This window comes from Miscanthus floridulus, chromosome 1 (genome assembly GCF_019320115.1).
Source record: "Miscanthus floridulus cultivar M001 chromosome 1, ASM1932011v1, whole genome shotgun sequence".
In the NCBI taxonomy this organism is placed as follows: domain Eukaryota; kingdom Viridiplantae; phylum Streptophyta; class Magnoliopsida; order Poales; family Poaceae; genus Miscanthus; species Miscanthus floridulus.
Window position 1 is genome coordinate 195,336,442 of NC_089580.1, and position 24,952 is coordinate 195,361,393.

The 24,952-nt window shown below is 44.9% G+C and overlaps 1 protein-coding gene and 1 pseudogene across 13 annotated transcripts; one reads left to right on the forward strand and one right to left on the reverse strand.

Annotated features, from left to right (window-relative positions):
• Window positions 1-5,167: 5,167 nt before the first annotated feature.
• LOC136553149 (uncharacterized) lies at window positions 5,168-12,175 on the reverse strand. 13 transcript variants are annotated; one of them, XM_066544592.1, is made up of 11 exons: window positions 11,666-12,175; window positions 11,506-11,554; window positions 10,333-10,346; window positions 10,167-10,229; window positions 9,977-10,087; window positions 9,659-9,895; window positions 9,479-9,574; window positions 9,327-9,398; window positions 7,815-9,200; window positions 5,625-7,669; window positions 5,168-5,541 (listed from the first exon to the last, which is right to left on the reverse strand). In XM_066544592.1, exons 10-11 carry the CDS (start codon window positions 6,777-6,779, stop codon window positions 5,455-5,457), a joined length of 1,242 nt encoding a protein of 413 aa, XP_066400689.1. In that variant the 5' UTR covers window positions 6,780-7,669; window positions 7,815-9,200; window positions 9,327-9,398; window positions 9,479-9,574; window positions 9,659-9,895; window positions 9,977-10,087; window positions 10,167-10,229; window positions 10,333-10,346; window positions 11,506-11,554; window positions 11,666-12,175; the 3' UTR covers window positions 5,168-5,454. The 13 variants fall into 13 exon arrangements, with proteins under 13 accessions (XP_066400689.1, XP_066400686.1, XP_066400685.1 ...); XM_066544589.1 differs by having other exon boundaries at window positions 10,333-10,381; XM_066544588.1 differs by having other exon boundaries at window positions 10,333-11,181.
• Window positions 11,971-24,124, forward strand: LOC136469489 (probable inactive linolenate hydroperoxide lyase; annotated as a pseudogene).
• Window positions 24,125-24,952: the final 828 nt, after the last annotated feature.

Genomic DNA, 24,952 nt, shown 5'->3' on the forward strand with positions numbered 1-24,952 from the left:
TGAGTTTCAGGTATGATTGGAACAAGGAGATTCTTACTCAGTTTCATGCTACTTACTATTGGAACAGGGAAGTGGATGAGCTTCATTGGATGACTGATGGGTGACATTATCGCATTGATTTTGTCACCTTCTGTCGTATTCTTGGTTTTGGACACATCCACAGGGGATATGAGAGGATACATAATGAGCGTCATTTTGAGCCAATGGAAGTAAGCTTTATGTGGGAGGATCAAAATCTTGCAGTTCCTGATTGGTCAAGAACAAAGCTCAAGAGCTTCTATTACATCATTAACAATCTCTTCAGGATCACTCTCAACCCTAAAGACAATGCAACAGATTTGAATGGCTGTATCACTAATGTGTTGTCTAGATTTCCCAGCGGTGAAAAGTTTAATGTTCCAAGATTCATTTGGGTTGAGCTAGCATATGCCATAGATGATGGGAGGAGATCTTTGCCCTATGCTCCTTACCTCATGTTTATGATTGAGAGAGTGACTATCATGTGGTTCCTTAAGGATTGTGAGCACACTATTTACAAGATCAAAAAGACCCATGGTGGTTTAGGGGGACTTGGCTCAGCTACTCAGCACACTAGTTCTGGAGGACTTAGAGATAGTGGGGCAGCAGGCTTTCACTCTTCTGGAGCTGAACACAGAGATATTCCTAAGCCGTCCAGGGCTAGGGAACAAAAGAAGAAGTCTAAGTGGAGAAAGATGAGTGCATGGATAAAGGCTATCTTTACTCATTGTGCATATGCTTCTCAGACTGCTTATGAGAATAGAATGGAGAACAGAGAAGTAGTGAGGCATGCTAAGGAGATGGCAGGGCTGCCACCACTTCCACCAGTGCAGCCACCACCTCAGTTTCCTAACTTGCCTCGCCTTTCTTCTTCTAATGAGGAGCAAGATCAGGCAGATGAGCACCATGATGAATAGCCAGATGATCAGCAGCATGGGCACTCATATGAGCCATTCAGTCAGTACTACAGGTACCCATATGGGCAATATTTTAAGGAGGCCCCAGTGCAGCAGGACCTTGGTGCATGTAACACCTCTGGTGTTTTGACCTAGAACTAAAACTTGACATATCATCATATGCATTGCAAAGCATTCATAAAGTAAAAGATTTTGAATGCATTCACTAAATAAGCTTTATTTCATAAGTTGTTATTTTATGTGATGTAATGTGATCCAAAACTCTAAATGAAGATCATGACCACAAGGGTCAAATTTCATGTGATCATGTGAGACCATGTGTCAATTGACTCAAATAACCCTAATGGGCCATGCAAATGGTCAAAAATCATAGTTAAGTAAAAAGGTAAACAAATCAAATTTGAATTCAAATTCAAATCATAAAAATCCCTTTTTGCCCCTTTTATCTATTTCAAAATCCATTTGAAATTTGGGGATGTGACAAAAAGCAAAGTTGAATCTTATTTTATAAGGATCAACTTTGGTATTCAAAGTTTTTAAAGTTTACATATGAAATTTAGAGTAATTTTGAAATGATTCAAATGCTTAAATGCACCCCAAATTCAAATTTCAAAATGGAGGTAGAATTTGAAAATATTTATTAAAGCAAAGTTGTAGAACTTGAAAAGTTGAGCAACTTTTATTTTTGGAGATTTTCAACTTCTTTAGAAAATTTGTGAGTAATTTGTAAAATGGACTCAATGGCAATTCTGTAAATATTTCAAAAATCAAAATAGAGCAGGGCGCCACCTCCTGCTCGCCACCGAACTGCTTGCCGCCGACCGTCTTCATTGCTTCTTCACATGGTGACACGTAGCTGTCTCCATGGTGACCTCGTTCGGGAGCTGGCGAAGCTGGACGCACCCTCCCCTTCTTTAAAGAGGAGCACCCGCCGCCGTCGTTTTCTTTTTCCTCTCGTATGCTCACCGTCGGGCCCCACCACTGGCCGCTGCTTTAGCCAAGCGCCCCCTGCCAAAATTGGCCACGTCGCAAGTCCCGCCTTTCCCTTGTGCACCTATTGGAGCCAACCACAACACCTCGTTGCACCGGAGTGGGCCGTGCAACGTCGTCTTCCTCGCGCTCGGTCAGTGCGCTGCCGAGCTCGGTCGCGCCGTGGCCAGAGCTCTCCGGTCGGTTTCTCCTTCAACCAGATAGCGTCCGAGCATCGTGGTGAGTCACTGATCATGACTATGCTACCTGTTTAGTCGCTACCATGCCATTGACGTCGATCCGCGTGCTCGCCGGCGAACTCTGCTCGGTTTGCCGCCGTGTGCGTGGCCATGCACGTTAGGAGCCTTGCTTTGTTCGATTAGCTGTAGTGTCATGTTCTCCTGAGTGAGGGGAAGCCGAAGATGCCTTCACCGTGGTCGGAGAAGCTCCCGTTCGCCGCCTTCATTTCACCGGAGCCCCACCGTGCCGCTGCCACCGTCGCCGTGCTCGCCGTCGGTCATCTCAACTTCCATCGGGTACCCCAGAGTATGCGCGGGGTCGAGTAGAGCGCGTAGGTGCCAACCGAGTCGCAGGAGACCTCGCCGCCGGTGAGTTTGGTCGGCCAGAGCCAGCAGCGTCGCCATGTGTCCTGTTTTGTGTCGCTGACAAGCGGGCCCTGGCTGTTAGTGAGAGAACAGAGAGATTTTGTATTTTCTGGATTTTGAATAGTGCAGTAATTTTGGAAATTCATAGGAAAATAATTACAGCTCCAAAAATTCTGAAAATTTGTGTGTAGCTTCTGTACATGTTCTATTATGGTTTAAAAATATGAAACTTGAAATTTGAATAAATTTTTAATGTTAAAAAATTCAGTCAATTAATTGATAAATGTAATTTTCATAATTTTTGTAGGCCACTGTATAACTCCAAAAATTCATGCCCCTACGATGGAAATCATTTCGGTTTTCAAAGGATGGACGACAAGGTTAAGGATAGACTAGTTCTAAGTGTCGTTTGGAGTTGGAGAGACACTTAGAGTAGTTTAGGACTTTATTTTTCCTTTGGTTATACTATTAAGGGGGTATGGACGGATATCTTGACCTAGGTGAGTTTAGTGGGTTAGGGGTGGTGCACACTTATCAAATCTAGCACTAGGTAGCTGCTAAAAAGCCCTTAGATCAATTGGAGCAAACTTCATTCACGTATGATTGAGAGTTGGAAGTGAATGTAGGGTCAAATGCTGACCGGACACTGGTTTCGGTGTGACCGGACGCTGGCGCAGAGTTCGATCAGTTCATTTGATCGAGGTGAATTCGTCTGGCGTGACCGGACACTGAGAGGTGAGTGACCGAACGCTGGGTGCCAGCGTCCGGTCGACTCCAGTAAGGTTCCAGAGAGGAAAAATCATGACTGGACGCGTCCGGTTAGTGCTGACCGGACGCTGTCCAGCGTCCGATCATAATTTAAACACTGGGTTTCGGAGAGAACTGACCGGAGCGTCCAGTCAACTTGACTGGAGCGTCCGGTCACCCTAGAGGCATATAACGGTTCGTTTTAAACACGAGTGTATAAATACTTCCTCCATTCGTGTGAGGGGGTACTTTTGCTTATTCCAACAGCTGAGAAACACCCTTGAGAGTGCCAAGAAGAGCAATGTCCTAGTGATGTGATTGAGATTTGAGAATACAAAAGAGAGCCCTCATTAGTAAAAGCATGAGTAGCAAAGTGTGCATCCACCCTTCTCATTAGGCTTGTCGTGATTAAGTGAGAGTTCGTGCTTGTTACTCTTGGTGATCGTCATCACCTAGACGGTTTGGTGGTGATTGGGAGCTTGGTGATCATCTGACGGAGCTTATGGATGACCCAACTCAAGTTGTGAGCGGTCGTGGGTGATTCACCGCGACGGAATGTCAAAGAATCAACCCGTAGAGAGCACTTGATCCTTGCGCGGATCAAGAGGGAGATACACCCTTGCGCGGGTGCTCCAATGAGGACTAGTGGGGAGTGGTGACTCTCCGATACCTCGGTAAAACATCACCATGTTCCTCCTTCTCTCTTTACTTTGAGCATTTACTTTGATCAATTCAATTCTTGTCTTTACATTCATAGAATTGTCATGCTAGAGTAGGATTGGAACTTAGGTTGTAAGACTTTTTATGCGGTAGAACATTAAAAACACTTTCTAGGCATAAGAGGTGAAGTTGGGTTAACCGTATGGTTTAATTATTATAAAGAAATTTAGAATTAGCCCAATTTATTCTCCTCCTCTCTTGGGCATCTTGATCCTTTCAGTTACTAGGCGGCTAAGTGACTGAGTGACCATGTGATTGAGTGGCCGAGTCCTTGAGTTGCCGAGTGAGTGGGTTCAGTTTCTGAGTGGCCGAGTGATTGGGTTCAGTTGCTGAGTGGCCGAGTAACCCAGTAATCGAGATATGACAAATTGAGTGATCAAGTGACCGAGTGGCTCGGAATGGTTGACTGAGTGTCGAGTGACTGAGTGGCCAAGTGAAACAAAGCAGAGTTGTATCGTATGACTGCAAGTTTCAGTGCAGAATTGCTTACCACCATTTAAAGCTTACTTTGAAATACTACTTCTGAATGAGGAATTTATTTGGTGGAAATATTTTAGGCCTTTGATCGCGGACAACAGATCGATGTGCTAACTGCTAGGAATCTTCATCTGCTGCTCCTGAGTTGTGCCTCTGATTCCACTAACCAGATATTGATTGAGTGCTCAAGAGATGCCTCATGTCAGCATGCCGAATAAAGTGTATAAAACCACTTCAGAGTATATACACTATTATTGACGGAGACTATGTGGCAATGGCATATGCTATGTTTCGATACACCGGTTATCCATCATTTTACTTGCTTATTACACTTATGCATCCATTTCCTTTCTATAAATACAGACAAGATGCAGCTGTTGTTTTGTGGGATGATCAAGCAGAGGCCTTTTCAGACAGGGTGGTACATGGATATGGCAACCAAGTATCCTGTCAACTTCCTCTTTGTTGCCACAACATCTCGGTTGTTTCAAGGTATTCAGTTATACTCATGCCAGTGCTACCCTGGATCTATTTATTTTACTGTATAATCTACATGACCTCATATTGTTTGCCAAACTCATTAGCTTCGTTTCTAAATAATCCAGGGTTTACAGATCATACACTTCATGCGGCTGTTGTATTAACGAATATGTATGTAATAATATTTTACTATAGGCACTTAATGCTAATTTTTAAAAAGTCCATGATCACAACTATGATCTAGAGAGTTCCGGAGGCTGCCTGGAGCCAACAAAATTGTAGTTAACTAGTCGATTGGCGCGCGATTCCGCGCGCTCGCATGGTAGCACGTTCAGAGGTTATACAGGTCTATTGAAATATATTACAGGGATAAGTATTTTATAGTGGAAAAGCTATACACGGTAGCCGATCTCTAAGCCGGCGTACACAAATAGTTGTCTTCGGTGGTAGTAGCACTGCCGATGTGTGGTGGTGCTGGTGAAGGTCTGGTGATAGGCGATGCATGATGATGCTGATGTACATCATTCTTCTGTTGCATTCATCCAATCCCAGCGGTTGCCTGCTAGGCTCGGCGTTTCTGTCTGCAGTCTGGTTGAGATGTATTTTTGCTGAAAGCATAGGCATCCATTGTTTCTGAATATGTGAGGTAGCGGTAGTAGATGAGACACTTAGCTGGATGTTAGAAGCGTACCTTGTTGGTTTCGTAGTATCCATGCAGCTTTTGCACGTTTTTGTGGTAGTAGTCTATGGTAAGCGTTAGTTCGTCCAGTGGATCGCATAGTTCCTGTGACTGTGGTATATCAGCTGCTGCCTGTCTAAACTCGGTTGGAAGAGATGAGATTAACTGGTGTGTGAGGTCGGCATTAGTTTTGATGCCTGAAACAGAAAAAACCCTATGCACAATTCGATCAATGTCTCTAAAGGTTCGATCAAGAGCCTCAAACGCTCTTCCATTTGTCATAAAAGCTTCGTCCCAAATAACCAAGCTTGCCATCTCAATAAGCTCAACCAACATATTGCCTCTACTGATGTCACATATTGTGTCATCGTCTAGATCACATGGTATTTTAAATCTTGAATGAGCTGTCCGCCCTCCTGGAAGAAGCAGCGCGGCTACACCAGACGAAGTGACAGTTAACACTATTCTTTGCTTAGCTCTTACATAAGAAACAATGCGATTCCACAGGAAGGTCTTCCCAGTTCCTCCATATCCTGATACAAAGAAGAGTCCAGGTTCTTCATCTAATACCCTCTGCACAATTGTAGTGAATGCATGTGTCTGGTCAGCGTTCAGAGAGGCTGTGGGATTGTCCATGTCGAGGAGAGGGTCAATAGGATGGGAAAGTTCCTCTTCAATGAGACGGTTATAAGATTCAGGATACGCAGCATGATTTTTAGAAGGGAGATTGAACTTCCTTATGTCCCTGCCACCTTGTGCAAACAATCTTGCTAGTTCATCTAGCAGGTAGTGTTTAGTAATGTCATCAGGCAACCGGTAGTTGGGATCACCAATAGTCTCTCTATACTGATATTGGATATCGTCGCATAAATGTCTCCAAACCTTTTCAAAGAAAGTGTTTTCGTCTCCAACCTCACAAAAAAGCACCATTGTTACAAAAAGGATGCGCAATTGGCTAGAGGTGGCCCAGGCAGCAGCCTCGTCAAAGGCATCGTACCATTCTTGATCATCGCCGAGTAGGCCTCTCGATCTACATGCTTCCTTGAACGTTCTGTGGTATAACCGGTTATGGAACCTCACATCCTCAAAACTTGTACATCCTTTAGCTGTCAGTAATAAGAGCCATAGATAATATCTTTCACCCACTGAAGGATGAACATAGTGCATACGGCCTATCTTACCTTGGTGAGTTTTCCTTTTTTCCACTTTCTTTCCTTGTGCTCCCACCTCCACTCAGAAGGAAACTGAGGGTACGTCAAGGTTCTAGCGTTAGGATTGAACTCGTTGCACATGAACCATTCTGTTAGCATTGTTTTTTTTGAGGAATTCTACAGACAACAGCCTGTCCATCCTCTGTCTTGCACTAAAAGTGACAAAATTTTCATTAGGAAGGTGCATAGGCATTCTTTCAACAGCTGGATGGTGTCTATGGATGTCGTAGCCAAACATCCGCCAGCACGCATCTTGGTCGCAAATGTATCGGCAGTCCAAATACTCCTTTATCTCATTAACTGTCTCTGTCTGCCTGTCGTATGGCACAGCAACAGCACGCCTGACTCTTTCTAAATAAACTTTGCTGCAATCAGCACCCTTTGTCACATACTTGAATAGGTACTTACTGAAAGTGGTTTTATTGCACCACTCAACATTAATATGAGCCTGATATCTTTTTAGCAAAGACATGTTGTGTGGAACGACCCATCTATTATCCATTTTGAAACCACTCTTCTCGACAAAAAAATCATTCTGCCCTCTTCTGTGCACAGCAAATCCATTAGAACTGATAGAGGTCTCTGGCTGATACGGCTTGGGGAAACGCTTGGAGCACTTGTCATCCTTCATGCAGGGGCACCTGGGATTGTCAGCACCACACGGCCCATGGATCATGTGTTCGGCAACAAGAGCATACCCTAACGGATCAATGCTCGGATCCGGTATCTCAGCAGATCTGTAAGTATCGATCATCCCAGGAGTGGGATTTGATGTGTCTGATGCGGTCCACAAGATAATATGCACATGCAGGAGACCACGTTTCTGAAACTCGACGGTGTGTAGGACTGCATGGAGAAGCAGACATGATGTTTAGAATCTAGAAACACAGGCACATGAGGTAGAGCGAAAGGCAAGATGGAAACTTTAGTGGAAGCATGCACCTAGTAGGAACGCTAGGGACTATGAGCAGGCAACGTAGAAACACATTACCTGCAGTGCATACTCCAAAAATAGTCCCAGGTCTAATATCATGTAGAAGCTCCTCCAGTTTCATATTGAACACTCTTACGATGATATCGGATCTATCGGTCGGTTTTTGACCAGGATCAAATATACCCTCTGCGACCTCCAACCATTTAGGATTGCATGTAAAAGTAACAAAGAAATCTAGGGGGCGTACTCTCGGTAGATAGCTATTCCATCATGGTAATTTTGAATCATATAGCGCCTGCCACCAGTGAACGAAGCTGGTAACACTGTCATTTTACCCATTTCATCACCGTGCGTAGACCCTTTACTAATAGCATCACAGATGCCTTGGATACTTTTCATGTGAATATCTGCTTGGTTCTTGATTAAGTAACTAAGCGTATTTTCATCAACACAAGCTCTTGCATCAACTTTAGCTTGGCTAGCTAATGCACCGAAACAAAGGTACGGATTCGGCTGGTTCCTTCTATAATGAAACATGTAGCAGAAATAATCCTGCATTGTGACTTTGTTGTACGTATTCTCTTCTGTTGCCGTAAAACCAGCATATAGAACTCCAATCTGGAACCCACGCTCAGCATATGGGAAGAGCAAAGGACTGCATTGCCATGAAGGCTAGATGAACAGCTAAAATCTGCTTCAATTCACCTGCCCATGTCTGTACAACAATATCTCGTTCGAACGCCTTAGGACCAAAGTCTGCCACAACAAGCATGGCAAGCTCTTCAGTGGCTGGTAGGCTGTATTGCGGTGGGTCTCCATCACGAGGCCCCACAATCTGAATGACAAACTCCTCAGTGTCTTCCTCAGACAGCCTATCTCTGGCCATCCTGAATTGCTGCACTAAAGGGTTGTGCTCATCAAGCATATCAGCCAGAGCCTAAACAATAGTGGGATCGAAATCCGTGCCTCGCCTGTCATCATGGCTGAGCACACTTATTCTGTTGCGAACCTCGTTTGATGTGTCATAAACATAGAGTTGGATAAACTTGGGAGGAGTGTCTTCTGGGGGCAGCAAGGAACCTATGCAGTGATGAATCTGACCGTAGATTTTGAAGACAGGAGGGCCTCCACCATTGTTGATGGATCGGTCTATGTTTGCACCCATAGACATGAAAGCAAAAATGCAATTGTACTGCCTGATGGTCCGCATAAACTTGTTAGAAGCAGTGCCACCATTGAACCTGGCAAGCGAAGCCAAAGGTTCTGGCCGAGGTGGGAACGGAGGTATGATAACCTTGCCTCCTCTACAGCATTTGTTATAGATGATATCCTGTGAACCCTGGCGTGACTCTTTTGCAACTCTTTCAGCATGCCAAAAAATAGCCTGGCAGCTAGAACATTCATGCGAAGGTCCTCCATAGTAAGACCGTTCACGATAGGATACTGTAGAACAAAGGAGGAGAAAAGGGATGAACAATAGTGGCACGATAGATGGAATGACAGAAGCAACACGTTGCTATATGAAGGCAAAGGATGGCATAGGCCGCGGAGCATAGGCTGAGTCTGTACCTTTGAGCGCATTAACAAACTCCGGATCAAACTGGCCACAGACAGGGTCTGCACTACGAACAGCAGCAGCTCCTGAAGAGGAAAGAAACCATGAAGGGATGGCTCGGCGAGTAAGATGCGGATAATATATAGAAGGCAAGCGTGGCTGTTACCTCCCCAAACCAGCTGGTGCTGCTATAGAAGGCGCCTCCTCTTTTGCCTAGAAGCTGTGGGATCAGAACTTCGAATAACATAGGATGTGCTGGTACCTACGTAGGAGCTCGGAATTTTAGAGATAGCACTCATAATCTGACAAGAGGACCACAAACCATGGAATGGCAAGCAGAACGCACGGCGTCTGACGCGACTTGCTGCATTTTGCTGAGGCGAAGACCCTGACCGCAATGAACCGCCCACACGAGAAGAAGGGTCCGACGACTGGACATGCGTCGGCGAGGCGGGCTGCTGGTGGAAAAGGCGGCGCCACGCACGAGATCTTGGTGGAGCTGCAGTAGAAGGGCCTAACCGTAACAAACGGTCCGGCTGAACAGGAGGACAAGAGCCGCCTGGCTCATCAGAGGGTGCAGTACCTAATAGAAAGGACAGATATTAACAAAGTCCGGTAGCGCATGCCCACTAAGATAAGCAACAAGAAGGAAGGTAGCACATACGCTGCGGCGCGCGATGGGCCAGCAGTAATGGAAGCGAGGAATCTAGCTGTAAGGAATCGCGGCGCAGCGAGAACAGACCAGACGTATCAGCAGGATGGGATGAAGCACGACCTGAGTTGAGAAACATCACACAACCTATTAATAATGTAGTAGAAGGAAGAGGAGATGCGCAATAGTGCTAGGTACATACGTTGCCTAGTGCGGGGAGCCGAGGAGGTGGCAGCAGAGGCATGCAGGCGCACCAAGCCATCCACTGGCAGGGCAACCGGTAAGTTAGTGCAACAAATAGGAACGTGTGCAACAACCGGAGCAAACAGCATATAGGAAGCAGGTAAAATAGAATAAAAAGAACATACTGTGCAGGTCGCCACTACATGGAACAGACGACTCCATTCACGGCGAGCACTGTGCAGATAATCATAGCAAACAAAGAACCAGAAAATATTGTTTGCTTGTTTTTTTTGAGAACCAAAGAACCGACACGGTGAGGCAGCAGTTGATAGACCCAGGCAGGTTGTTATAGACAAAGGGTGGTCGAAGCACGTAAGAACAGAAAAAACACATATGCAAAGAAACTAAAACAAAGCATGCAGTCAGTGTGGATGAGTCAATTAGCCAGGAATGAGGAATCATGAACTTATCGAGGGTTAGTAAATTAGGCACAAATGAGAAAGGCACACTGCTGTGGGAACTAAACTGACGACTATGAAACATTGAAGCAAACTGAGAGGAACCATGGGAAACCTAGTCAACATACAGGAAAGAACAAGGTGTAACATGCTGTGAAGACAAGCGGGAAGCATGAACCACGAAACAAAGGTTAGGAAAACAGGTAACAAAAATTTGGAGAGCACCATCAGACGCTAAAACACCATTCCGTCTGGAACGGAACCTACTTGATCAATTAGCTGCTGCGCAACCGCCAGGAGCAGCGGACAGGGTGCGCCAGCATCACTGGAAGTAGCAATAACCAGCCTAGCTAGGTGGATACCTCTATTTGCAATTGGGAAAAGATGGCGAGCTAAATTCCTATACAACACTAAACCGTGAATACTGTAATCAGCTATAATGAAACCAATCGTGGTCTGTAAGTGTACCAGGGCTTGCAAAGATGCAGTCTCATAAGCAGAAGAAGCTGGTAAACCCGGGGGAGCCTAGAAGAAAAGTGTGGTGCCAGATGGGCCTTGAGCAGCGTGCTGGGGCAGCTGCAACTCAACACCATACAAATTAGTCCCATCCTCTACTGTCTGCCGTATAACGGAGACATAAGAAAGGCAGCAATGCTGCGCCACAGCCTGTAAAACAGCTAAGTAGGACATGCGGAAACAGAACATTTTCCCTTGTTTTTGATGTTTTGTCCAAAACACACAGAACCCCCTTTTTTAAAATTCCAAACTCACGCAAGCCTACACAAACACGACGTTCGTGCAAGATAAGAAACCCAAAACGCTGCATCAGTGAGGATGTATAATATCTTAGATGAACATAAGAAAAGGAGACGCACAAGGCAGGCAGGCTGAAGGACGGACCTGGAAAGAACAGGCAACCAACAGGGACAACAATGGCGCCGACTGGAACCTGCAGGGGGAACGGAGCGGTCGAATCAGGCAAGGGCACAGGAAACAGAGAACCGAAATGCATCTATAATACACAATGAGACGGAAGCAGGTGAATAAAATCAGCGCGCACCAACTAGACGATGGCGAGATTCTCCAGTGGCACAGACGCATGGCGGAATGGCAGAGCAGCGACCCCTGGCCACAACTCAGAGGCATGTGTCGACAATGAACGCAGCAGCAACGATGAGGGGAACCTACAGGGGCAACGAAGCAACCAAATCAGACATTGGCACACCGAAGAGCGAACCGGACCACATGTAGCGCAGAAGGGTGGATAAGATAGAAGAGAGGCAACAGTATGACAGCGAGGCTCTCCGTGGGAACAGCCGCTTCCCTGGATGGCGGAACCGCGACGGCCGTCCGCAGGCCCCGATGATGGCTCCCAGTAGAATGCTAGACAGCCCCAAGGAGGCGGAGCCGAGCCCGCACCCCAGGCCCTGCGGCGGCGCGAGGCCGCCGAGGAGGGGCAGCAGCGGTAGCGTACAAAGAAGCGCCGGCGGCGAAGGAGGCGGAAGGAGAGGAGAGCGGGCGAGCAGCGGAGCAACAGGCCGAGAGAAGGGAAGAGAAAATGATAGCAGGCCGATTGGGGAGAAGCCGAGGACGCAATTATTGATGGCCGAATCGGAAGGCAAGGTCACAGAAACGAAGGCAGAAGTGGATTCGGACAGAAGCCAAACCGAGAAGCTCAAAGGTAAGAGGAGAGAACAGTTAGAGAATCAGGCACCCACCTACCAACATAACAAGAGGCACGGTGGCCGTCAACCAACAGATCGTGCGGTGTAAAACATGTAAGCCGACGTGTATAGAGGCGCAGGCGGAGGAGCTGGCCATCTTTTTGGCTTTTAAATGAACTTGCCAAAAGTTCACAGTCCACGTACTATCCGCCGATTTTTACACGGCTTCTCTCATTCGTTGTTGCTTTACTTTCCCATTTCTCTATATGCCTTGTGACGTTTCATCTTATCACTGGAAGAACAAAATGTTCTATAAAATGCATGGTCCCATTTAGTGGTTATTATTTTTTGAAACAGTTCTAAAAACACTGTTCTAATTTTTTTTAATTGGTGATATGCACCGACTACGCCTAAAAAAATCACTTTTCTACAGTTTCAGTGCTCTCGAGCACATAGGCTGCTACTTTTTTTTTTACAATTTCATTATTTTCATTCTGCTTATAACAATTAGATGTAGAACTGCCCTTTAATCGGTGTGCTTTGTTTTCATGTTACATTTCATTCGGCAAATAACTACACAGATGTTTCTGAGGAGAGACTTGGGCCGCAGCTCATTCAGAAGTTGAAAAAGGAAGATGTTAATCCCAAGCAGTGGAGACTTCAAAATTTTCAGTGCATGTTATGCCCACAGGTATGGAGCATTTGTTCTTTACAACCTTGTTCTGCTGCTTCCAGTTTAATGTCTTTTCATGAATTATATCTAGCTTTACAACCAAGCAGTCTAATTGATTTAAGACATGAATGATAAGAAACTGCTCCCAAGAAGTGACGCATCTCTAAATCATCCATTCAAATTGACTTGATTCAAGATAACATTACAACTCACACGTAATACTGTTGTATCATTTCTTTTTAGTGATCCATTGCATTTCAGATCTTTGAGCTATCTAGTGACAAATAATGAACTATAACTTAAACCGACCCTCGTGGTAGGTTGTCTGTTGTTGCTTCTCACACTGGACAAGACTGTGAGTTCATTGGGGAGCCTGCTTCGACACATTGTGAAGACATTCGGCCAGAGAGGATAGAGATTTAGATTTTATTTGTTTCATAAACTTTTCTGAAATAGATCTACACGTTCTCTGCTTGGTGGGGTTGCAGGTGAGGACGCACGCAATCCGGATGGCACACGAGAACATTGACATGACCATCAAGGCTGTTGACAGCATCCTCTCCCAATTTGACCTTGCCCGTCGTGTGCGTTCGCTGTTCCTCTGTCAATCAAGATGCAAGACGTTTAGCCAAAAATCAGAGTGAATCGGATAAAGTTTTTGTGTGGCATGGTGTGGATCTGAGGGCGTTTGAATGAATGTGCAAAAAGGTTAGGTGCTTACGATGATTTATTGCTGAATTATCAAATATTTTGGTAAATTTAAAGTATGGAGTTAATTGATACAAAATGAGTATTCTCAGATTGAAGGATATAACTCCTCTTTAAGGCCTATATGTTGTTTAGGGGAATCATCATTTATGATATTAGATTGAGTTACCATAATTATAGCGTTTCTTTTGAATGGGATGCAGTTTTGTAAAAAAAAATTCATCTCTGAAAGTGTTAAATTGATGGCTAGCTGAACTCATTGCATTGAGAATATAGTAATCTTGCAAGTTATTGCTGTTAGCTTTTGGTAAGACTCAAGTTCAAATGTTACAATTTTGCACCTCCACTTAGTTTGTGTGATTTTTGGCTTTGTGCTTTAGGCTTCATTGTATGGCTAAGTGACAAATTAAAATAATATCTCTCTCCCTCTCCCTCCCTAACTCCCTCCCCTTTCTCCCCCTCTCTCTCTCCAAGAACCTTATATCTCATTCTATGCTTTAATACCAAGATATGCATTGTCTTTTGCTTGTTTGATTTGCATTATTATGAAATATCATGTAGCCTTAGCACGAAAAGGTCTATACAGTAGAGTTTGTGAGCTTGTGACGCCGCGCTCTCCGTGACTGTGTTAATTTCACGAACTTTGGTTTTTAACTTAAATGTTACTTTAACGTCGATATTTAATTTCACAGTATTATTATCTTATCGTGCGATCTATGTGTTTTTAGTATAAAAGTTTAGCTGTCCCGTAGCAATACACGGACACGCTACCTAGTATACTATATATTTTTATCAAAGACCACATCATTCTACCCAACTAAATAGACCCTACAATTGCACTTGCTTCCACACAAATTTGAGTTATTGACGACCCAAGGCATGCTTCAGTGCCCTTGATGTAGCCATCACTCATAGAATTCGGCTAAAGCGGTTGCGGTTGCGGTTGCGGTTGCGGTGCCATCTCGTGTTTATCACATCTCCACTTGGATACGATCGACGGAAGATATACAGTGGAAGTTCATAAAAAGCACGGTTGCGTACGCATGAAAAGAAAAACTTGATTAAAAGCGTGGCACATATAACAATGATATTTTTCAGGTGCACTGCACTTAAAAGACATTTTTTAGTCTATACAGTACATGTACGTGAATTTTGTTATTTTCAGTGAAACTTTCACAGAACAATTTTCTATCTTAACTTTACGACAAAGTACATCTATAAAATTTTCGCAAGGAAAAGTACATCTATAAATATACTGTGGCTGTGCCAAGTTTTATCTCTTTTTTTCTAGCAAATCGAAGTACACATTTTTTGGATGATTTTCTATATTTATACATCCAGAGATATCCATGTCCACTGTAGGCTTTATTTGATGTTATCAGATTCACCTCAATCTACGTGTGTTGGATGGATTAAGGTGAAATTTAGTTCAAAGTTTTATTTGAACCTACCCTAACATATATGGGTAACAAGGCCGTATAATTCTCCTGGTCCACTTTACCTGCCGTTAAGGCGTTAACAGTTGCACGGAAGCGGCGCCCTGGGCGCTGGGCCACATTGCCTGCCCGCGGCCCGCCTGACCCGTTGTCGTTGCGTCACTGGCCTGCAGACAATTGATGCGTGTGCCTGCCCGCAGTCGCCGCCGCATGCATGGTTGCCCTATCTAAAGATATGATTTGGTGTGGCCACGGCGCGGCCTCAGCATGGCCACGATAGCAAAAATTCTCTAAGCCATTCGATTGCCAATCTACGGTGAATAGCTGGCCATACTGAAGGTTGCATCTGTAGTGGTGTAAATCTCTATGCTAATTTTCCAATGCAGGTGCAAGCTAAGTGGCTTCTTCTGTGTTGGCATTCAATGAGCAGATCTTATGTTGATGGCCTCCGGGGTCACATATAGAACTTAGATGGCATTGTTTCTTATTTTGTGAGCTCACCCGTGTCTCTGAAAAGTTCTTTTTATTAAGAAACAATGTCAACCTCGAGGAGTTCAACTCAAATTGGTGGAGATGTGATTCATTATGAATTGCGCCTATTCCATCATTGAATAGCTGGAAAGAGCAAGCTATTACCCTTGCATTGTTTCTTTATGTTTCAGACTTTGGAACGAGTGGATTCATAACTCAATCACTATTGGCTACCCTTGCATTGTTTCTTTATGTTTCAGACTTTGGAACGAGTGGATTCATAACGCAATCACTATTGACTACTCTAACTATGCTATGTTTCAGAAATGCTGTCATACAGACATGAAGATGTTGAGATGGTTTTGGATAGAGGTGAAGGACCACACTGATGGTTGGAGCTTTGAATTGATGAGCGGTGGCTTCCCTATCAGAGTAGGAGAATGATGCTTCAGGTTTTGAGCGGTGCCTTATGTAAAGTAGAAAAATGTCAGACCGTGACCATACCTGCTGTATCATGATATCAGCTATGTTAGACCTAGCTATCTATGTATATTAGTTTCGAACAAGACTGCTTTTATAATATCCCTCTGCCTCCTTGACCTTGATGCTGAGCAATGCATGCATACTTTTGCTACTTATATACTTATTATATTGAACACTGAACTAAATTGAAATGTTATCACGCGCGCATGTGCTACTGTGACTTTTGCTAACCTCAAAATGGCTCCTTTGTGTAATTTGGACAGCTAGCATCCCGGTGTGCAACTGTTTCCTGTAAGATCTAAGTAGTATTTGGCCACCTTCTATGTCTCGTGTAATATATGTGTAGTGTTTGAACGTTCCCACGGTTGTTTCAGCCTACCATGTTATTCCTTTGTCAAGTTATTCAATTTAAGAAGTACAACCACGGCCATCACTCGCGCGCATGGGTGCGCGCAAATCACTAGTATCCAAGCTTTCGCGAGGGCGAGGCTGCTGATGGGCGGCAGCAAAAGGGACCTTGGAGCTGGCGAAGATGGAGTCACCTGCGCCGGGGCTAGTCTGTAGACATGGGAGGCGAAGATGGCAACGCCCCCAACAGGGCGTGCTGAAGTTGAATGTCGACGGCTCCTTCAAAATTCAAGAGGCGAGTGGTGGTTGGGGTTACGTAATTAGGGATGAATCTGGGGCTGTTATCCAATCAGGTTGGGGCCGTAAAGATTTAGCCTGCAGTCCCCTGCACATGGAGTTGCTGGCGTGTCTCCAAGGACTAGGCGCAGCGATACATCTTGGCATTCAAATTCTGGAGCTGGAGACAGATGCAAAACAACACCCTGGTCGTTTGATCGTTTCTGTGGTTTATAAGCCGGCTGATGCTGTTTTGTTATAAGAGAAAAACACTGTATCATGGCTGATACGATCAAACGAATATGGTGCAAGTTGTTGAAGCAGTTAAAAGGGAATGAGTTCAGACTCTCTGGTCGGAGGGCTCGTGCACGAAGTGAAGGAATTGGCGCGTGAATGTAACCGCGTTGCTCATGAATTAGCTGCTTTAGGTAGCAAGAGTGAAGAGGCTCAGACCTCAGTGTTCGCCGGAGTGCCGGAATATATCATGTTCTTAGTGTCAGGCGATTTAGCCGACGTGGTTGATTAATGGAATTAAGAGAAAAAAAAACCACTCCCTACCCAAAAAAAAAAAGACCTGTACCTGTGAGCGGATTCAAGCCTGCTCCGGCTCTGTCCGGACCGGGCCACCATCAGCCTGTTCGGTTGACTGGTTCATATTGTTGCTGGTTTATAAAAAAAATACAAATAACTGATTTATGTGAGAGAAAAATACTATTCTGACTAAAAATTTACTATAATTTACGACAAACCGCAGCCAACCGAACAGGCTGCAGATTTGTTGCTCGATGGCCGCTGTCGGCTGTGGCCGCCCGCATGCACGGTCAGGGCATTCAACGCGGGCCTGGAGCTAGCGCCCACGGTCCCCCGGGGCCGCCGGGTGGCGGTCCTGTTGCAACGTATTTTTTTCAATCAGAACAGTATTTTTCTCTACCAATAATTTAATTAGAACAATATTTTTTAGTCACCGAACGGGACCTAAGTTTTATAGATTTCATACAGTGCAGTTGTCCACAATAATACTGTCGAGCCATGATTCCACTTCATTGCTAATAAATTCAAGGCAAGTACTCGTCTAATATGAACTTGAGAAGAACACATTTCTTCTTTTCTTCTGTCAGGATGATGTAGGATATGGACCTTGCCAGCAGGTCCTTTCCTCCAGTGCAGCAGATTATCAACAGAGCAATTCTCTATATCTCGATGATCGATCTCATATTGGTTCTCGAGACATTGAAATTCCTCATATCTATCGCTCTTGACTATAGGAGCAGTGAAGACTTATAATTTTGCATACTGTATTTCTTTAGAAATTTTTTCTAAATATGCCTTTTGTGATAATTCTAAAACCTCATTTTCTCTATCTCGGTGAATCTCTATTCCTAGGACGAACGAAGCTTCACCGAGATCCTTCATATCAAACTTTGAGGACAATAACTTCTTTGTTTCTAGTAGTAGATTAACATCACTGCTACCGAGCAAGATGTCATCCACATACAAGACTAGAAAAATATATTCTCCATTCTTGAACTTTGCATAAACGTAATTATCCTCTACATTTTCTTGAAACCTAAATTTTTTTATTGTACTATCAAACTTCAAATACCAGTGTCTTGAAGCTTGTTTTAATCTGTAAATGGATTTCTTCAGGCGGTATTCCATATGTTCTTTTCCTTCCACAACGAAACCTTTCGGTTGTGCCATGTAAATATTTTCCTCTAGATCCCCGTTTAGGAACGTCGTCTTTACATTAATCTGATGTAATTCTAAATCGTAATGTGCTACAAGCGCCATTATGATTCTAAAGGAATCCTTACATGAGACTGGAGAAAATATCTCATTATAATCTATACCTTCTGTTGGGTTCATAAATCCAGAGTCCCTTATGGACCGGCTTTCCAAAAAGGCTCGGTCCAGCAGACAACGTTGCAAACGACGCGTAACTCATGGGCCGGCCCAAAACCCATAAAAATGACAGGCCAGAAAGACAATCCAATCTCCGACCGGAAGGCTTGACCGAGGAGGAATGGCGTCCGCTTCCGACTCCGGCCCGCCTCTCCGACCGGAAGGCCTCATGAAGAAGGAACAACACCCGCTTTCAACACCAGCCCACCGCCAGACGGCCTCTCCGACTGGAGGGTCTGGCCAAACACCACTTTTTGACTCCGACCCGCGTCTCCAACCAGGGATGCGCCGAACCCCTGCTTATAGCTTTTCTTCGACTGGCGCAATCAGAGCCGACTGGGACCAATTGACCGGGGACGCCCGCTCGGTAAGGACCAGGGAACGGACGGAAAAAGTAAAGCAGGGCACCCAAGTCAATCGCAATACCGAGTAATGTACCATGTGCACCTGCAGGGCAGTATCCTGTGACCTCCCTAGCATAACAGAACACAAGCAGTGTTATAGGCGCCGACATTTTCTCTACAGTGTTGTGGGCGTCATCAACTCCCATACCAGACAAACACGGTAAGGCTCCCCCCACATGCCTCTGGGCATCAACAGTGTTGTGGGTGCCGACATTTACCGTACCAGGCGAACATGGTAAAATCCCCTGCATACCTCTTGGCATCAACAGTATGGCGGGCACCGACGTCTGCCATACCAGAAGAAGACGACACAACTTTCTATGTGCATCTGACATTAAACAGTATTGTGGATGCCTACCATCATCTTGTACCCATCGACATGGGCAACAAGACTTAGTAGCATACATACTCTCTCTCTCTCTCACTTGTAAAGCCATCCCCTTCGTCTATAAAAGGAGATGTGCTCCCTCCCAACAAAAAGATCGATCAAGTTTACTAGTACACAACAACGGAACCACCAGGTTCAAACCACAAGCACATGCTCGAACACTTAGCATATAGCGAGGCTCCTGTCACTCTCGGCCCTTTGGACCAGAGTCTGATCGAACCTCTTGTACCCCCATCTTTCTCCCTTCCGTTTATAACCCTACAGCAAACTTCGAGTACTTGGGCTCAGGAATAAAGTCACCGACCGACTCAAACTAGACGTAGGGCACGTTGCCTGAACCAGTATAAACCCTGTGTCATTGAGTGCTAGGCCACCTCCGATCACAACGTACAGCAAAACTACAAATATTTACGTGTTGGTCACTTTCTGCACCGACACCTTCTCTTTGCGTGAAACCTTTCGCCACAAGTCGCGCTTTTAAATCTTTCTATATTCCCTTTGGAGTCATGTTTTTATTTTGTAGACCCATTTATAGCCTACTGTCTTGGCTCCTTTAGGAATTATTTCTAAGTTTCAAATACCGTTGGTTTTCATCGATTTCATTTCATCTTCCATGGCTTCAAGCTACTTGGATGAATGAGCGCTTCTCGTGTCTTCTTCAAATGAGGTGGGATCACCCTCAATTTGAAATTACTCACATTCATAAACTTCATAATCATCAGGAATGGTTGATCTCCTGACTCTTTGAGACCTTCTAGGGGCCTCATTAGATGACGCTTGTTCTATATGATGCCGTTGTTGCTCTCCCTCATATGTGACAACGGGTTCTAGGGGATCCTGAAGTATAGGCTCCTCATGTTCATTCATTGTTGCCATAGGAGAACTAACAACAGTGCTGTTACTGCAGTGTCTTGCACTATTGGTACAGCAACAACAGGTAGCATGAAGAATGCTCCTAAACCATAAAAGTGGGCACGTATACCCGCTTCTCTTCAAAGCTAATTTCTCGCGCTACCATGCTCCCCCTGATCATATCATCCTCCAATAAGACAACATGTCTTGTTTCTACAAACTTCGTTTGTCTATCAGGACAATAGAAGCGATAACTTTTTGACTTTTTTGGATAGCCAATGAAATGGCAGCCGATTGTCTTGGAGTCTAGCTTTTCTATGTTTGGGTTAAAAACTTTTGCCTCGACTAGACAACCCCACACACGTAAATAGTTAAGTGAGGGTTCCTTTCCTGTCCACAACTCATATGGTGTTTTGGGCACTGACTTACTTGGCACTCGATTAAGAATATGAATGGTGGTTTTCAACGTCTCTATCCATAAACTTATCGGTAAAGAAGAGTAACTTATCATACTTTTTACCATATCCATTAAGGTACGGTTGCGTCTTTTAGCTACTCCATTCTACTGAGGCTCGCCCGGTGTAGAATACTGAGCTACTATGCCATTTTTCTGTAAGAACCTTGTAAAAGGTCTAGCAACTTGGTCATATGGGGTATGTCGACCATAGTACTCTCCCCCACGGTCGGATCTTACTACCTTAATCTTTAAGTTATGCTGATTTTCTACTTTAGCCTTAAATATCTTAAATTTATCCAATGCTTCAGATCTTTCCTTAATTGGATAAATATAGCCAAAATGAGAATAATCATCTATGAATGTTATAAAAGAATCATAACCATCCACACTCTTCATAGAAAAAAGGACCACAGATGTCTGTGTGAACTATTTCTAAAATTCCTACGCTTCGTTTGGCATCTTTCTTTATTTTCTTAACGTACTTTTCTTTTATGCAATCTATACATTGTTCTAAATCTAAAAATTCTAAAGGCGGAAGAATTGATTTCTTAATCAATCTCTCTATTCTCCCCCTTAAAATATGGTCTAAACGACAGTGCAATAATTTTGAAGATACATCATGCACTCTCTTCCGCTTATTTGTTGCATTCATAGACGAGAAAGCATTCTCAATCTCAGTGCTCACATCACTCACACTCTCAGAAAGTGATAATAAATAAAGCTTGTCTTGTTGAAAGGCAAGACCAACACACTTATTTTTAATCACAATCCAATATTTGCCACTACCAAAATGATAATTATATCCATCATCATCTAGTCATGAGACACTTATCAAGTTTCTACACAAAGAGGGTACATAAAGAATATCTGAAAGCTGTAGTCTAAAACCATTATCTAATTCTAGAGAGAGATCTCTAATGGCTTCAACTTTAGCTTCAAACTCCATTTGCAACTTTAATTCTTCTTTCTCCTCTTTGTAGGGTCCTCCTCGTATGGAATCCCTGTAATGAATTTACAACATAAACAGTTGCACCTGAATCAATCCACCAAGTAGATTTTGCATAACTTAAATACAAGGATTCATCTATGAATGTAATGATATCCTCATCTCTCTTCACAAGGCTCTTTAGGAAGTCTAGACAGTCCCTCTAGTAATGTCCATGCTTCTTGCACTATTTACACTGATCCTTCTCAACTTAAGCATTGTTGTTCTTCTGATGGTGGACATTCTGAGGGACTTTCTCTTGAGGTTTGGCATTCTTATTGAAATTATTTTTTTGTTGTCCTTCACAAGGTTAGCAGAGTCATCCTGTGAGCTTTTAAGCCTCTCCTCTTCTTGAACACACATTACGATGAGCTTCTCTATATCCCACTTATCGGGCTGCATGTTGTAATTTATAACAAAAGTTTCATATTCCTTAGGTAAGGAAGCAAAAACCAAATGAATAAGGAACTCATCCTTGAGCCCCAAATCCATTGGCTTCAGCTTCAAAGCCGTGTTGCTCATCTTCAGTATGTGCTCTCTAATACCGCCACCACTGTATTTCTCATTAAACAATTTCTTAATCAAAGTACTGGCATAAGCCTTTGAAGGGCTAGTAAACAGACTCTCCACTTTCTTAAGATACTCTGTGGCGGTATCACAATCTAGGATAGACCCTCTTATTGCATTTGAAATAATGGACTTAGCCACCATCAAGCACTTGCGGTTTGAAATATCTCATTTCTTACGTTTGAGATCATATTTCATCTGCACTTCTGCATGATCTCGCTGCAGAGCAGTGAAATCAGCATCAGTCTCATTATCTTCCCTCACTGTTTCCACTAGCTCAGTCTGACACAGGGAGGTAAGCGCTAGGTCATTTTCAGATAGCGCAAGTGCTAGTTCATACTTCTCTCGCCATACCCTGTAGTTGTCCCCTTCAAGAGGCGGTATGTGCGAGATAAAAGCCATTGGACTGAGTCCTGAAAAACACCGTCAGAGATAGTAAAAAAATATGATATCATTATTGCATGCTTTAATTTAACGTTGGTCAAAATTAAAACATACAACATTCTTATACACTAATTCTACATCACCGTTGGGCAGAAATAGAATTAATGCATGTAAAACTTATGAATAAACATTATAATATTGCTATTATCAATGTTGATCAGAAAAATAACAATATTATAATTTACTGACAAAAAAAAAGACTACTTTTCAAATTAAATTCTCCTGTTGGTTCAAAATTAATTAGAAGATAAGAAACTTTAACATTGCAGTGGAAACATGAAAAAATTATTTATGAGTTAAATACACTGGCGGCCCATAAACTTATAGCTCTGTGCCACTTAGGTCCACGAACTCTTAAACTCGAAATCTAGCTCCCTAAACTTGTTAAGTCGTGCATCGTAGGTCCATGCCCCCTTCATGTAGTTGCTGACTAGAATAAATTTTATAAAAAAACACCTCCCTCTTCTTCCCCTTCTAGAAGCGTGCGGCGGCGCACCATAGCACCGTGTTCTGCACCAACATCCCACCCACCTTCCCTTTCTTCGTCAGCATCGACCCGCGCGTGGTCGCCATCGTCGACGCCACCGCCTTCACCATGCTCTTCGACCCTGACCTCGTCGACAAGCGCGACATCCTCATCGGGCCCTACAACCCGGGCACCGGCTTCACCGGCGGACACCCGCGTTGGCGTCTACCTCGACACCGAGGAGGCCGAGCACGCGCGCATCAAGACCTTCGCCATGGACCTCCTCCACCACAGCGCCCGCAGCTGGCCCGTCGATTTCCACGTCGGTGTCGGCGCCATGCTCGACACTGTGGCTAGCGCTACAGATCCTACCCACCTAGAAGGTCAGCCTCATCCAGCCACTGGAGGAGCTTCTCATCCACTCCTTCCCACTACCGTCCTTCCTCATCTGGCTGGGCTACTACTTGCTCTACCGCTTCGTCGAGAAACACGATGTCGAGGCCATCGCCTATGCCAAGACGCAGCATGACATCGGTAAGAAGGACGCCATCAACAACATCCTCTTCGTGCTCAACTTCAATGCCTTCAGTGGCTTCTCTGTCTTCCTGCCCTTCCTCGTCACTAAGGTCGGCGACGCTGCCGATGCCATGGGGCTGTGCCCGCGCCTACGGGACGAGGTGCGGCGCGCCATGGACAAAGACACCAACACCGGGTTTGGGTTCGACGTCGTCCGAGAGTCCATGCCTCAGGTGCGGTCCACGGTGTACGAGATGCTCCGGATGCAGCCGTCGGTCCCGCTGTAGTTCGGCCACGCGCGTAGGGACTTCATGCTGCAATCCCATGGTGGCGCCACGTACCAGGTGTCCAAGGATGAGGTGCTATGTAGGTACCAGCCGCTGGCGATGTGAGACCCCGAGGTGTTCGACCGCCCCGAGGAGTTCGTGCCGGAGCGATTCCTCGATGACGTCGACGCCAAGCTGCTGCTGCACCTCTAGTCCAATGGGCCGGAGACGGCGCAACCGGTGCCCGGGAACAAACAGTGCGCCTCCTAGGGGGTGGTGGTGGACACGACGTGCATGCTACTGGCCGAGCTGTTCCGGCGGTACTGCCTGTGGCCGCGTCCACGTCGACGCTGGCGAACCACCGTAGCTCGCGGCGGTGCTGCTCCATCTCGTCGCCCACAGACTCCATGTGCTATAGGTAAGGCCGCAGCACGCGGGGTGGTCGTGGCGGTGCATGCGCAGCACCAGGCGCTCGCCGCACCCTCCGCCAGCACCGCCACCGCCCGCTCTAGTCCGTGTGACTGCACAAGGCGAGTGCCGAGGATGTTGCTCCCTCTGTTGCACGTGCTCATGGCGTCACTCATGGAGCGCCTTGGCCGAGCTGCTTTGGCACATCTCTAGTGGCCTAAGCACCTCCAAGTTGAGCTGCTGGTGCTTCTGCTTGCGCGCGGAGGAGTGGTGGAGCCAACCACCGGAGCAGTGCTTGATGCGCTTCCGGAAGGGGAAGAAGAGGGAGGTGTTTTTTTATAAAATTTGTCCTAGTCAGCAGCTACATGAAGGGACATGGACCTGCGATGCACGACTTAACAAGTTCAGGGAGCTGGATTTTGAGTTTAAGAGTTCATGGACCTAAGTGGCACAGAGCTATAAGTTTAAGGGCCGCCAGTGTATTTAACTCATTATTTATCTACTTTTCAGAAGCATTTAATTGTATTAATCTACTCTATGGAAAAAATTATCTTGTTGGTTCAAATTTTGACAGAGATTGAAACTGGACTAAAATCATCAAAATTTGCTTCTGAAAATGAGTAAAACAGTAAC

Excerpts from the sequence above, each read along its gene's own strand:
- LOC136553149 (XM_066544593.1), bottom strand. The coding sequence starts at position 6,779 with ATGCACTATGTTCATCCTTCAGTGGGTGAAAGATATTATCTATGGCTC. Across the intron at positions 5,542-5,624 it reads GATACTACGAAACCAACAAG|CAAAAATACATCTCAACCAG; the intron begins GTACGCTTCTAA and ends CTATGCTTTCAG.